The 14,453-nt window shown below is 44.0% G+C and overlaps 1 protein-coding gene across 5 annotated transcripts in view; it reads left to right on the forward strand.

Moving 5' to 3' along the window:
* The window catches only part of LOC119955474 (cip1-interacting zinc finger protein-like), a 66,645-nt gene that overhangs the window by 11,336 nt on the left and 40,856 nt on the right, over positions 1 to 14,453 (forward strand). For 4 of the 5 annotated variants that reach the window (XM_038781686.1, XM_038781688.1, XM_038781690.1 and 1 more), the window contains exons 4-7: positions 1,950 to 2,076; positions 4,050 to 4,155; positions 5,530 to 5,621; positions 8,248 to 8,312. In XM_038781686.1, coding sequence (XP_038637614.1) covers positions 1,950 to 2,076; positions 4,050 to 4,155; positions 5,530 to 5,621; positions 8,248 to 8,312 — 390 coding nt within the window. The remainder of the gene's footprint in view (positions 1 to 1,949; positions 2,077 to 4,049; positions 4,156 to 5,529; positions 5,622 to 8,247; positions 8,313 to 14,453) is intronic. The other variant, XM_038781687.1, reaches the window with a different exon arrangement.

Genomic DNA, 14,453 nt, shown 5'->3' on the forward strand with positions numbered 1-14,453 from the left:
GACGTCAGCCAACTTCAGATTGACGTTTAAAAGCAGCTGCAGTAGTAAGGTTGGTTTTTAATTATCAGTATCTTATTCTTGACCCTTGTAAACCTTTCTTTCAGCTCCGATTACATTCTCCCTTGCTCATATTAGCTCTAATTTGAAAATGTGTGGAATTATCTGACTGGCACTGTAAACTGAAGAGGGTGATAACAAACGCTTCATGCAATTGTGTTTATTTTTGATAAATTTCAGATTGAATGTGAATGGCCGCCTTCTGCACTGTAGAGATTCTATGATAATAGAAGATTGTGCTGTTGGGTCTTTGCTGCTTTTATCCTTTCAGATCCACTGTGATAAAGTTGAGATGTCATATTTCATCCCGTTCTGAGCTACCAACCATACATTCATGCCATCACAAAGACCGCCTATTTCCAGCTCCGTAACTGCCAGGCGTCACCCATGCCTCTGCTCCGCTGTAACTGAAACCTTTGTTTGTTCCCACTTTGTTACCTCTAGACGTCACAAATTCAATGCACTCCTGGCTGACATCCCAACATTCTATCTGAGGTCACCCAAAATTCTGCTGCCCCAATCTTAACCTGCATCAAGCCCTGTTACCTATTTGCACTTGCACTCGCAAGGAGCAATGGCTCTTGGTCAAACAGCGCCTTGAGTTAAACATTCTCAGCTTTGTGTTCAAATTGCCCCATGACATCACCCGTCTCTATCTCCGCAGTCTCCCCCAGCTCCACAAACCTTTGTGATACCTGTGCACCTAATGTTTGCACCGTGAAAATTTCCGATTTTAATTAGTGGCCGTGCTTTAGTTATTTAGGTCCGACTCTCTTGAATTCCCACTCTACCTCTCTCCGCATCTCCAGTTCACTTTACTCCTTTAAGACACGCCTTAAAATCTACCTATTTGATTAAAAGTTTGATCATCTGACCAAATTCTCCTTGTGTAGCTTGGAATAATGTTTTTGAAATGGTGAAGCGCCATGGCATGTTTTATTATGTTAAAGTTGTTGTAAAACATTTTGCTATGCCAAGTTTCTGCTGCTAATGATAGCTTTGTTTTTGTATTGCTGCAGAATACTTTGACCAGCCCCTCAGCTGTTAGGAATTCTTTCTATAGTTTGACTTGCTGTTGAGCTTTGGCCGTATCACAGCTCACGCACTTTGTTGACATTGAGCGACTGAGGGGTGGATAAATCATAGAATTTACAGTGCAGAAGGAGGCCATTCGGCCCATCGAGTCTGCACCGGCTCCTGGAAAGAGCAGCCTCACCCTATCCACATAACCCAGTAACCCCACCCAACACTAAGGGCAATTTTGGACACTAAGGGCAATTTATCATGTCCAATCCACCTAACTTGCACATCTTTGGTCTGTGGGAGGAAACCGGAGCACCCGGAGGAAACCCACGCACACACGGGGAGGATGTGCAGACTCCGCACAGACAGTGACCCAAGCCGGAATCGAACCTGGGACCCTGGTTCCCTGTGAAGCGATTGTGCTATCCACAATGCTACCGTGCTGATAGTGTAGGTTAGAGAAAATGGAACTAGTTTGCATCCAGTCAACAATTAACAATGCTTGATAGATATATATATATATTATATTTGGCAGCGGGGGGGGGGGGGATCCATTAGTTTAGTTGGCTGGGCGGGCTGGTTCGTGGTGTGGAGTGACACCAATAGCACGGGGGTTGAAGTCCCATACTGGCTGAGGTTATTCATGAACTCCCTGCCTTTTCAGCCTTGCCCTTCACCTGAGATGTGGTGACCCTCGGGTAATATTACCTCTCAAAGGGGAGAGCAGCCTTTGGTCCTAGTGACATTGTACCCAAATGCACCTTTACTACAACTTCACCCTGCATGTTGAATATTCCTGTATGATACTTGACCCCATGATTTAGTTTTGTTGTATGACTTTCCACTGAACACAATGCTCTGATATGCAGGATTTCAGAAGAATGCAGGATATGAGAAGGGACCGCTATCCTCCACGTGAGCCATTCCAGGCAAAGATGGATGAAAAAAATGATGCTAACAAAACCACTGTGGAGTCTGTAGCACAGGAATCAACAGGTACAAAGCATGCAAAAATTACTTACCATTTATAACACCAAAACCTTGTAATCTATCGCAAAGTAATGAAATAGAAAGGCAAATCAAATCATTTTTGGCAGTGACTTTATTATCACATTATTTTCATCTTCTAAACCCTTTACTCTGTATATTTGCTAATTCAATTTTTAAAATATAGCTCTGTGACTCATACTGTTTTCTGTCAGAACAGCTACAAGTAAGTTTACCAGACAGTTCTGGATGTGATGGCTAATTTCAGACAGGCATCTTTTAATATAGATAAATATAGTATCATGGGCGTGGATAGGAAATGGCCAGCATATATATATACTATGCAGGGTCTTCCCTGGCTGGTGAATGGGGCTGATGCTGTGCTGAAATGATGACACTATTGAGGACAGGTTGAATGAACTAGCCAGTCTTTTTCTGTCCTTCTTAGTCATGTAAGGCAAAAATACAGTCGTATTTACCAATCGCATCTCTTCAAATTAGTGTTCTGAAAGAGAAGCTGCTGTTTAATTTGCTGCTGTCAAGAGTCCTTTCCTGTTTCACGCTCTTGAAAATACAACCTGGTAAGGGAGGGGGTGGGATGGGTGGTGGAGGTGATGGCACAGTGCAGACTTGTTGAGCTAAATTGACTTCCTGTTCTTGATTTTCTATTGATTTGGTGACAAATGCTGTTTTTCTCCCTCATTCTATCATATTGCATTGCAGTCTGCACTGGAAATACTAATGTAGAATTAACACTACAAATGCATTTCTTGCTGCTCTAGACAGAGATACAATTGAACTCCAATGTGTTGCACTGTTTTGGAGCTGATGGACTGCCATTCTCATGGCTTAAGATGTCTTATTACCTCGCCAAAGTATTTAATGCATAAATACTTCTCATCTCAGTTTGTAGAATGCTTCACTTTTTATAGAAGCATTTAGATTATTGGAGATGTTATTCTTTTGAGCTTATAAATTATAAAAGATGTTTGCAGCAGCTAACTCTTGTAGATTTTGTAAAATCTCCTAAGTGTTGCGCACACCATGCATAAAACCACCATGGTTGTCGCAGATCACTTTTTTTGAGGCTGCTTGTTAATACAAGAATTATGTTAACGAATGTTGCTTTGGACACATTCTCTCCAGCAATGTTTTTAAAAAATAAATATCGAGTACACAATTCTTTTTCTTTTCCCAGTGAAGGGCCAATTTAGCCTGGCCAATCCACCTACCGTGCGCATCTTTGGGTTGTGGGGGTGAAACCTATGCAGACACTGGGAGAATGTGCAAACTCCACACGGACAGTGACCCGGGTTCGGGATCGAATCCGGTTCCTCGGCGCTGTGAGGCAGCAGTGCTAACCACTGTGTCACTGTGCCGCCCATACTTCTCTTCCCTAACCCCCACATCCCACCCTTTATTAAATTTGTTCCTTTGTATTGAATGCAAAATAATGGCAGGCTTAAATGAAAAGGATACTTTCAAATTGTGTGAATCGTTCACCTTTGCCTCGCTGCTTCGTCCTTCCATCTGCCATCATATTTATATTTTGAAATTATAATACTAATTGCTACATTCTGGAATCAGTTTGACTGTAGTTGCAAGGATGTGTTGTGGCATCTTTCCTAACCCAGTCAATCACAAATGATTGTGATGAGCCATAAAGATTAGTATGATTAGCATATTTTGAAATCTGGAGGATAAGCAAGCTTCAACTGTAACATTTAAAAAAAAAACTTTAAGTATCCTATTCTTTTTTTTCTAATTACGGGGCAATTTAGCGTGGTCAGTCCACCTACCTTGCACATCTTTGGGTTGTGGGGCTGAGACACACACACACAGGGAGAATGTGCAAACTCCACACGGACAGTGACCCGGGATCGAACCCGTGTGTCCTTGGCGTGTGAGGCAGCAGTGCTAACCACTGAGCCATCATGCTACGCAGAACTAACATTTTAAGTGGAATTATTTTTTTCCATCAGGTAACAAACTTGCTGACACTAAAAAGGCAACTGATTCTCCACCTCCGGAAGCTGAAGGCTCTTCACAATCCGATGAACCAGAAGTAAAAAGGAGAAGGCTTGAGAGGTATTTACAAGTTGTTTTTCTTTGTTTTTATATGAAGTGGGTTTCCACCGGGTGCTCCGGTTTCCTCCCACAGTCCAAAGATGTGCCGGTTAGGTGGGTTGGCCGTGCTAAATTGCCCTTTGTGTCCAGAACAGGTTAGATGGGATTACGGGGATCGGGTGGAGGTGTGGGGATAAGATGGAGGTAAAGGCATAGATAGGGTGCGCTTTCCAATGACCGGGCAGACTCAATGGGCCGAATGGCTTCCTTCTGCACTGTAAATTCTATGAAAATTTTTTAAAAAATGATTTTCCCAAGATTTGTAATCCAAGCAGAATAAAATAATTTTAAAAAATAAATAAATATATATTTACATGTCACCAGACCTACTTTATTATTTATAAATTATATTTTAAATTCTGCTCGTGGAATGTTTGTTGAAACCAACATAATCTTATTACGGTTTCTAGTCAGCTTCTAGTTACCTTTCACTATATTTGAGGAAAGTTACTGGAAACTTTTATTTAAATAACACCTTTAAAGTAGTAAAACATTGAAAGGCATTTTCAAAGAGCATTATTAGACAAAAATTGTCACAGAGACATTAGGACTGGGAAGAAATGGGTTTTAAACACCATCTTAACTGAGAAAAAGAGAGGCAGAGAATCAGAATTTAAGGGAAGGAATTTGACAGCTTGGGACCTCAACAGCTGATGGGGTGAAGGGAATGAATGCCTTTTCGTTCAGCATTGCTGCCCACTTTAGAAGAATGATGTTTAAATGGCTTCCACTAATTTGAAATCACCTTTCCCTTTGTCAATGTGGACTCTCTTTGGCTTTAAAGCAACAGAGTTGCCACTTGGGCTGGAGTCAATCTGCAGCAATCATCCACCTGAGAGAGCATATGGGACCCTGGTTTAATGTCAGATCTAAAAGGCCGCACCTCCAACAATGCAACACCCCCTCGGTGCTGCACTGGATTGGCAGCCTTGATCTTTGTGCCCGACCCTGGAGTGGGAATTGAACCCAGTGCCTTGTGATTCAAGAAATGAGGGTGGTCAACTAACAGCATACAATGGTTTACTAATACAATACTATTTGGTCTGTCATTCATGTATTAGCTTTTCAGAGTAACATGTGAGGGAAGATGTTACCTTTTCTGTCTTTGTTTTCTCTCCCCTTCACTTGTATGTTTCGCCCCAAATATTTACAGGAACATATTATTGAGGTGTGCTATTTGAATCTTGTAAAACTGATTTTCCACTCCATCTTTAAAAAAGAAGTATGCCTTGAACTCTTTACATTTCATATGTTGGGTCACATTGTAGAGAGGGTTTATAATTATCTGGCCTGTCTAGTAGGTTAAGCTTTAACAAAGTTAAATTCTTCTGCCAACAGTAAAAGTGATGAACTCATTAATCAGTCTGGCGCTGAGGAACTGCCCACATCCAAGAAGAGCACAGTGAAAGGAGCAGCCGTGGAAAAAGGTACTGCGGAGGTGTGGAGTAGATGTGAGGAGGAAGATTCATATTAATTGCCTGGGGCCAATTGGCTAATGCATCATCTACATTTGAATACCAATTGTAGCATTCATTGTTGGAGTTGTCCAGATAAATCCCCTCGCACCCCTGCTCTTAGTTTGAAAAGCCATACTTCCAGGTGCACAGACCTATGCTGTTGCTCCCCACTTCGAAGAGGTGGGATTTGTTAGCATCTGCAAGGTAGCCAGTGCTACAACTCGGGTGCAATGAAAGTGCTGAGATTAGAAGCGGAGGCTGCCCTTTGAGGGCGGCTCAGCACCCACTTGAAAAGCGATTGAGCAAATTAATGCCTACCAGTGAATCCGATGTGCTGTGGATTGAGGGAGAATTCCCTGTTCTTCTTTGAATATCCCTGGGGAACCCAAAATGGCAGATAAGACCAGAGTGTAATGTCTCAACTGAAGGATAGTGCTCACTGCTGCAGTGAAGTATTAGCCTAGATTATACATTCAATGAGCTTCTGGCCACATTGCAAAGCTCACACAATCATTCAAATAATCTGTTGAACGGTTACAGAATATTAAAATTTAGATATGAATAAAATTATGCTAGTCAATATGTTGCCCTTGGACGGGCCAATAATATTTGTGTGGTAGAATATTTTGCAACATCATGTTGAATAGAGAGCTGTGGAGCAGATTATAGCAGCGTTGGTGCTTTATTTCCTGCAAAGCTTTCTTTAATAGTGAATTAGATGGGCTAAACCATGCAGCCCAGATACAGCAAGGAGTTTAAATGGCAAATGACGTTTGGGTTTTATTGCAAGGGGATAGGAGTGAAGAAATAAGGAAGTATTTCTATTGTACATAACTTTGGTGAAACCACACCTGGAATAAAGTGTGCAACTCCAGTCTCCATATCTAATATTCTTGCCTTGAAGGCAATACAGTGAAGCTTTACTGGATTGTTTCCTGGACTGAGAGGATTATCCTAAAATGAGAGGCTGAGTAAATTGGGCCTATACTCTCTGGAGATTAGAAGATTAAGAAGTGATCGCAGTGAAACATACCAGCTTCTGGAGGGATTTGACAGGATAGGTACAGAGGCTGTTTTCCTTGTCTGGGGCATGTGGAACATTGGCATAGTCACAGGATAAGGGAACAATCATTTAGGACTGAGGTGAAAAATTTATTTCCTTAAGTTTGTAAATCTTTGGGAGTGTCTCCCCCAGAAGGTTGTGGATTCTCTCATTGTTGACTGTAGACTAGACAAATTTTTGATCTCCAGGAATTGAGGGAGAGTGAGAACGGATGGAAAGTGGATTTGAAACAGAAGATCATAGAATCTAAGAATTTACAGTGCAAAAGGAGGTCATTCGGCCCATCGGGTCTGCACCGGCCCTTGGAAAGTGCATCCCACTTAAGCCCCACATAATCGGAACACCCGGAGGAAACCCACGCAGACACGGGGAGAACATGCAGACTCCGCACAGACAGTGACCGAAGCCAGGAATCGACCATGGAGCTGTGAAGCAACAGTGCTAACCACTGTGCTACCATGCCGCCCAACATGATTGTATTGAATGATGAGCAGACTTGAGGGACCATGTGATCATGTCTCCTCAGAGTGAGGGAGAGAAATAGATCCGTCCGTCTAATAAATTACTTTCAGTCACTGTTGTGTGGGCAAATGTAAGCTAGTATTTGCACAGCTAGATCGCATAAGGAGCAAATGAGATGAACAACCAGTTAATCTGTTAGATATTGTATTTACCTAACATTATACAATTCTAAAGAATGAGAGTGGATCAGATTGAGGTGTATAAAATACTAAATGGATTGATAAAGTAAAAGTAGAGCAAATGTTCTTCCTTGTGGGGCAATCTAGAAAGAGATATAGAGACTGAGATGAGGAACCAGAATTCTCGCAGAGGGTGGTGAATTTGTGGAACTTGCTGCTCCATAGTACGGTGGACCCTGAATCATTAAGTGGTTTCAAGGAGATAGATGTATTCCTGATTTTAAAAAATGGGTTAAAGGCATATGGGGAATCGGTAGGGAGGTGGATTTGAGACCAGGAAGAGATCAGCCATGATCTGATTGAATGGTGGAGCCGGCTCGAGGGGCTGAATTGCCTACTTCTGCTCCTAATTTCTCTTGTTCCTATTAGATTTTAATCTGACCTGATTTGTTTTATCATTTTTGTTGCAATAGTAATTCACTTACCAGGCTTGCTGCTGTTTGCAGCCATCTGCTTTCAGCTCTCTACAACACCCGTGTGTCCTGGATTACTATAATGGAATAAGTCAGGTGATTGTTGAAATTACTCCAGGCAAATTCATTATTTTTGGTTTAGAGTTACCTTAAGTTTGTTTTCCCCAATTTCCTTAACTTGGGATGCTGATCCCTGCATTGCATGCTTCACTGAAAAGAATACGGGGTTTGCAAATCTTTCCTAAGAGTTTATTTCATAGTTAGAAGCATACATTTTTATTGGAAAGCTGTGTCATGCTACATCCAGTGACCAATCCTAGACTGGTCTGGCAATGGCTCGGCATTCAAATAAGGCAAACACTCATCGAACTGTCGTTTGGAATACAGGTTCATGTTTTTAAAAAAATATTTATTCACAGAACCCAGTGAATGTGAAGAGAGTGGAGATCACCAGAATTTGGAGCACAATGCAGCTAACACTGAGGTGAGAATAGATGCATTTCTAACTTCTACCCCTGATGAAGTGCAATAACTCACAATGTTTTAACAGAAGACAAAGCTACCCTTGAAGATTTGCATCTTTTAATTGTTCTGTATCGGAGGTGACCTCAACTTGCTTAATAAGGAATGATCAAGACTCAATTTGACTAACTCCCCATGAAATTTGGTTAAAAGGCCATTAACTCAAGTGCAAAAGATGCTGGTCGTGCATACTAACATTCTTTAGTTATTTTTGTTTTTGCAGTCTGCTATGAAACGTTATCTGGAAAATGCAGCCTTTTCTATTGAGAAAAGTCAAGTATAGTGCAGAAAACCTCGAGTTAAAATGAGATAGTAGCGATGGCAAGCTTAAGTTTCACAAGCTTGTAGATTGTAAAAAGAAAGGAAGGCTGAGGGTGGTACCTTCAGCTTTGGGATGCTAAGCAGGAATGATACTCGGAAATCAAAGTCAAAAGACAAACATCATTACTGAAAGAGCATTGATGGAGGTTGTTGGGAAATTTCACTGCAGACAGATCCCAGCCTAATCCCTCAAGGGCACAGAGCGGGCTCAGCAGAAGGAAAACATTCCTGGGACATTCACTTGGTAACATAATTTACTGGTGAATATTGGGTGTCGTTAATCTTGAACATGCACAAACCCAGGGAATAGCACAACAGATTTTCTTTGTGATTTTTGGCTTCTCTTGTGTTTTTTATTCATTTACAGAATGTGGGAGTCACTGGTTAGGCCAGCATTTATTGTCCATACCTAGTTATCCGTCGGAATGTGGTGGTGAGCTGCCTCCTTGAACTGCTGCAGTCCGAGGTGTACATACACCCACAGCGCTGTTAGGGAGGGAGTTCCAGGACTTTGACCCAGCGATGGTGAAGGACGGCGATATATTTCCAAGTCAGAGTAGTGAGTGACTTGATGGGGAACCTCCAGGTGTTGGGGTTCCTCGGTAATCGTTGCTCTTGTCCTTCCAGATGGTAGTGGTCGTGAGTTTGGAAGTTGCTGCGTTGATGAGTCATTTCAGTGCATCTTGAAAATGGTACACATGGCTGCCACTGTTTGTCAGTGGTGGAAGGTTGAATGTTTGTGGAAGGGGGAGCAATTAAGCCGGCTGCTTTGTGCCAGATGGTGCTGAGCTTCTGAGTGTTGTTGGAGCTGCACTCATTCAGGCAAGTGGAGAGTATTCCATTACGCTCCTGACCTGTGCCATGTAGATGGTGGACAGACCTCGGGGGTCAGGACGTGAGTTACTCGCCGTAGGTTGCCTACCCTTTGACCTGCTCTGGTAGCCACAGTATTTACAGTGGCTAGTCCAGTTCAGTTTCTGATCAATGATAACCCCCAACATGTGGATTGTGGGGGAATTCAGCGATGGTAATGCCATTGAATGTCAATCCTCTTGTACGAGACGATCACTTGTGTGGCACGAATGTAACTTGCCACTTGTCAACCCAGGCCTGGATATTGTTCAGGACTTGCTTCATTTGGACATGGACTGCTTCATTATCTGAGGAGTAGCGAATGGTGCTGAACATTGTGCAGTTATTGTGAATATCCCCACTGCTGCCCTTGTGATGGAAGGGAGTTCATTAATGAAGCAGCTGAAGATGAGGAAGTGATGTCCTGGAACTGAGATGATTGACCTCCAACCACCACCACCATCTTCCTTTGTGCCAGGTATGACTCCAACCAGGAGAGAGTTTCCCCCTGATTCCCTAACTCTCACCACTGGCATTCAGTTCTTTTGTCCCTGTTTGAACCAAGGCTGCAATGAGATCAGGAGCGGAGTTACAATGGCGGAACCCAAACTGGGTATTCATGAGCATGTTATTGCTGAGTAAGTGATGCTTGATAGCACTACTGATGACTCCTTCCGTTACTTTGCTGATGATTGAGAGTAGACTGATAGGATGATAATTGGCTGGGTTGGATTTGTCCTATTTCTTGTGTATATGACACACCTGGGCAATTTTCCACATTGCCAGGTAGATGCCAGTGTTGTAGCTATACTGGAACAGCTTGGCTAGGAGCATGGCAAGTTCTGGAGCACAAGTCTTCAGTACTATTACCTGAATATTGCCGGGGCCCACAGCCTTTGCAGTATCCAGTGCCTTCAGCTATTTCTTGATGTCATGTGTAGTGAATTGTATTGGCTGAAGACTGACATCTGTGATGCTGGGGACCTAGCTGGATCATCCACTTGGCATTTCTGGCTGAAGATTGTTGCGAATGCCTCAGCCTTGCCTTTTGCACAGATGGGCTGGGCTCCTTCATCTTTGAGGATGGGGATATTTGGGGAGACTCCTCCTCCAGTGAATTGTTTAATTCTCCACCACCATTCAGGGCTGGATGTGGCAGGACTGCAGAGCTTAGATCTGATGCGTTAGTTGTGGAATCGCTCATCTCTGTCTATCGCTTGCTGCTTTTGTTGTTTGGCACACAAACCGTCCTGTGTTGTAGCTTCACCAGGTTGTCACCTTATGTTTAGAATGCCTGATGTTGCTCCTGGCATGCTCCCCTGCACTCTTCCTTGAACCAGGGTTGATCCCCTGGCTTGGTGGTAATGGTAGATATGCTGGGCCATGAGGTTGCAGATTGTGGTTCAGTACTATTATGCTGCTGCTGATATCCCACAGTGTTTCATGGATGTCTTGAGTTGCTAGACCTGTTCGGTCTATCCCATTTCTCACAATGATAGTGCCACGCAACATGATGGATGGTATCCTCAATGTGAAGATGGGACTTTGTCTCCACAAGGACTGTGTGGTGGTCACTTCTACCAATACTGTCATGGACGGATGCATCTGCAGCAGGCAGGTTGGTGAGGGTGAAGTATGTTTTCACATCTTGTTGGTTCCCTCACCACCTGCTGTATTCCCAGTCGAGCAGCTATGTCCTTTAGGACCCGGCCTGCTCTGTCTGTGGGGGTACTACCGAGCCACTCTTGGTGATGGACATTGCCCCTACCCAGAGCATATTCTTCGCCTTTGCCACCTTCAGTGTTTCCTCCAAGTGGTATTCAACATGGAGTACTGATTCATCAGCTGATGGTGGCAGGAGGTTTCCTTACCCATTTTTAACTTGATGGGGTTTGGAGTAGATGTTGAGGGCTCCCAGGGCAACTCCCTCCCGACTATACCACTGTGTGCTTCTGCTGGATCTGGCCTTCCGGTGAGACAGAACATACCCAGGAATGGTGATAGTGGTGTCTGGGACATTGTCTGTGAGTATGACTATGTCAGGCTGTTGCTTGACTGGTCTGTGAGAGAGCACTCCAACTTTGGTACAAGCTCCTACATGTTAATAAAGAGGACTTTGCAGGATTGACAGGGCTGGCTTTGCCGTTGTCGTTTCTGGTGCCTGGGTCGATGCCAGGTGGTCCATCAGGTTTTGTTTCTTTTTTTAAAAATGTTTTTGTGCTTTTGTAGCGACTGAATACAACTGAGTGGCTTGCTAAGCCATTTCAGAGGGCATTTAAGAGTCAACCACATTGATGTGGATGTGGAGTCACATGTAGGCCAGACCGGGTAAGGATGGCAGATTTCCTTCCTTAAGGATATTAGTGAACCGGATGAGTTTTTACAACAATTGACAATGGTTTCATGGTCTTCATTGGACTTTTCTTTTGGTCAGCAGGGTGCTGTGGGGTAGCATGGTGGTTAGCATAAATGCTTCACAGCTCCAGGGTCCCAGGTTCGATTCCCGGCTGGGTCACTGTCTGTGTGGAGTCTGCACGTCCTCCCCCTGTGTGCGTGGGTTTCCTCCGGGTGCTCCAGTTTCCTCCCACAGTCCAAAGATGTGCGGGTTAGGTGAATTGGCCATGCCAAATTGCCCGTAGTGTCCTAATAAAAAAAAAGTAAGGTTAAGGGGGGGGTTGTTGGGTTACGGGTATAGGGTGGATACGTGGGTTTGAGTAGGGTGATCATGGCTCGGCACAACATTGAGGGCCGAAGGGCCTGTTCTGTGTTGTACTGTTCTATGTTCTATGTCAGCTGTCTCAGGAAACTACATGGCTATTGAATGAAATTGTGCTCCCTGCAGATTGGTGAGTGGTAGCTTTGGGGACTCGGCACTTTGTTGCTTGTTTTTCTTTTTCTAAATATTTTTTTTAAATCATGTTACACTTTTACATTTTTAAAAACGATGCTACAAAATTAAGGAATAATAAATCACCATAAGGAAGGAAAAAACAGCTCAACATTCATGGGTACAGAGAGGGGCAGGAGAACATCACAATTGGCTCGATACAATCATTAGACATAACTGGATACCTATACAGCCCCACCAGAGACCGAGGGAAAAACAGGAAGACGGCATGAAAACATGGTAAAATGGCGCACACCTTCCCACGCATGTCAGCTACGGATTACGGATATATTTTCCACGCAATGTTTGGGAACGCACCAATATACATCTCCCTCAACAGCAGCAGCAAAGGCACCAATGACTCACCAGAGCTTCCTCTCCTTACCAGACCCATCTGTAACCATGCAGGAACCAAGCACAGATTCGTCATACCCACCTTTACAAAAAGCAAAGAAAATACATAGAAGTCCCAGTTCTGAGGGGAGTTACATATATACCGCACACAACACCGCTTAACCCCAATCTCCGGCCCAGTACAGAACCAATATCATTCCATACAATTACGCAGAGAGGAACCGCAACAGCATGTTCAGATTATGATCAGACCTCTGGGCGTCCCAAAAAGGAAAATAAATGGAGAAAAAGCTAGAACAACTCGAACTAATTCCCTCCTCCCCAGTCCAACCTGGGGGGTGGTGGGGGAGGGAGACCCCCCTCACCTGAACTGATCCAGAAACATCCACTACTGCCCCAGACTCACCACCATCACAGAGAAGAAACCAAGAGCAATCCCTATCCTCAAAAGTCCAACCACAACCAATCATACTTTAGCGTGCGTCATTACTAAATCTTCTCACTCAAAAGATGAATAATGGGAGAGACCCAAAGGTGAAACTCAACCTCAACGAAGAGTCCGAAGGAGCCCAGTTCTTCGCAGGATACAAACTCTGCCCATGCTATCGAAGGATAAAGGCATGGATTCCTAAATTGAACTAACATAAAAAACAAATCCCCCAGAAAACTTACATGGATAACTCCAACCGGGGGGCTATCGTCAATCTCGGTGAGAGCTGAACTAACCCAACCAACCCCAACCATCCACCTTTCACCCTCGCTCCAGCTCCACTTATCCTTTTTATAACCAAGATGAGGGCTGACAAAGGAAACCACCCCCCCCCCGCAACCCCCAACTGCAAGGATAGGAGTAAAATTGTTCACAGATCACATAATCGACTCCATATGATGTTGCTAGAACAGGATAATTGACAACACTAGTCCTCATGCTCACATCTCACATTCCCTTACAGAAAAATAAATAATCAATAACATAATTGAGTAATGTCGAGGATTATAGAATCATAGAATTTACAGTGCAGAAGGAGGCCATTTTGCCCATCGAGTCTGCCCGGGATCTTGGAAAGAGCACCCTACTTAAGCCCACGCCTCTACCCTATCCCCGTAACCCAGTAACCCCAGCTGACCTTTTTGGACACTAAGGGAATTTGCACAGCCAATCCACCTAACCCGCACATCTTTGGGCTGTGGGAGTAAACTGGAGCACCCGGAGAAAACCAGACATGTAGACATGGGGAGAACATGCAGACTTCGCACAGACAGTGACCCAAGCCGGGTATCGAACCTGGGACTCGAGCTGTGAAGCAACTGCGCTAACCACTGTGCCACCATGCTGCCCACGGAGAATTGGAAGATAAAGACACCATTCATGTTGAGGGACAAGGCTATGAGTGGATTGACGCGCACTCTTCAGGATCTCGCGAGGATTCCACCTTGCCATCGCTCTGCTTTTAAAGATTTTCTTTCCAATTAAGGGGCAATTTAGCGTGGCCAATCCACTTACCTTGAACATCTTTGGATTGTGGGGGTGAGACAAGTATGGTATGGGGAGAATGTGCAAACTCCATACAGATAGTGACCCGGGGCAGGGATCCAACCTGGGTCCTTGGCACCCTGAGGCAGCAGTGCAACCATGCCGTCCTTTGCTGTCGCTCTGATAACCAGGTGACCACGCCCCAGGCTAGGGGC

The sequence above is a fragment of the Scyliorhinus canicula genome, chromosome 21, assembly GCF_902713615.1.
Source record: "Scyliorhinus canicula chromosome 21, sScyCan1.1, whole genome shotgun sequence".
Taxonomy (NCBI): Eukaryota; Metazoa; Chordata; class Chondrichthyes; order Carcharhiniformes; family Scyliorhinidae; genus Scyliorhinus; species Scyliorhinus canicula.